At 42.0% G+C, this 1,185-nt stretch overlaps 1 protein-coding gene across 1 annotated transcript; it reads right to left on the bottom strand.

Moving 5' to 3' along the window:
* Positions 1 to 2: 2 nt before the first annotated feature.
* TM35_000551030 (Trypanosoma vivax) lies at positions 3 to 374 on the bottom strand (the record flags this gene model as incomplete). Its single annotated transcript, XM_029030768.1, has 1 exon — positions 3 to 374. A coding segment is annotated over one exon (372 nt), but the record flags the coding sequence as incomplete, so codon positions are not given.
* Between the last annotated feature and the right edge of the window lie 811 nt (positions 375 to 1,185).

Genomic DNA, 1,185 nt, shown 5'->3' with positions numbered 1-1,185 from the left:
AGACACTTACCGTACAGCTTCTCCTCCTCGGTGAGATCCGTCTCCCTCACAAACTGCATGCCAGCAGTACTAGAAGAACCGGAAGAAGAAGCAGAAGGAGCAACAATATCAACAGGAGAAACAGAATAAATAGTCAAATGACGAGTCGTTGTTGGTGGAGGACATCGAAGACACATAATATCACCTGGTCGCACATTATGGGCACTGTTCAAGATGGTCTCTGCAGAAGTTGCCATAAAACCACCAACAGAGAGAGGAGTGTCAACCTCCACTACACGCAAGTTATGTGGCTCCACAACAGTAGATATTAGAATACAAGAAGAAGAAGAACAGGACAGGACAGGGCATAATTGCATATCTTGCAATAACTTCATACACAGACAACCACCAACACCAGCAGCAGTGGGATTAGTTAACACATGTTTGTCATCCTCGTTATCATTAGCGTCACTCTTCCTGTTGTTATCTTCAGTTGAGTTCACAGGTCTAATGCACGGAGTGTGAAAAGTAAAAGAAGAAGGAAGAGACACACATAGTGTGTGGATGCGGGACACAAATACTCACAGTGGAAAAGAGAGAGAAGTAGCAACAGCACAGTAAAGCAAGTAAAAAAAGGAATAGACCGTTTGTATGATAATATGTACCCATTAATCGAAAAAAAAAGAGAACACACCGCAATACCCAAATAAGAGAGAGAGCCAAACACACACAATATCCCATGGCTCTAGTTTACGTAATAAATTACTGCACAGAGACAACTGTGTGTACTAGCAAGAGATGTATACCGTCAGTGAGCAGAACAGCCCAGTTTTCTGCACAAACACACACACAACGGGAAAAGCAAGTAATGGAATTAATAAGAAAAAGAACACACACACACAAAAGTAAACGAAAAAAAATTCGAATTAAAAGAGAAAGCTGGTAAACAGATTATTAGTTTATTCACCCATGGGGTGGACGTACGCAATTATGATTATGATAGGATAACCATTATTATTATTATTTGACCTCAGATGAGTCCCACTGTTCAGTACACAGTAACAGAGACCAACACAGCCACAATCAGAAGCGGTGCTGCAGTGCGCATCCACACAGGACTGATACTGCTGTCAACATTAGCCTTGTTCGTCTGTACTGTGGAAGCGATGGTGTTAATCTCTGCGTTGGCTACAGGAGATGGAGTAG

The sequence above is a fragment of the Trypanosoma theileri genome (assembly GCF_002087225.1).
Source record: "Trypanosoma theileri isolate Edinburgh chromosome Unknown TM35_Tth_55_V1, whole genome shotgun sequence".
NCBI classification, from domain to species: Eukaryota; Euglenozoa; class Kinetoplastea; order Trypanosomatida; family Trypanosomatidae; genus Trypanosoma; species Trypanosoma theileri.
The sequence above is the reverse complement of the archived record's forward strand: the minus strand, read 5'-3'. Positions and strand labels throughout refer to the sequence as shown.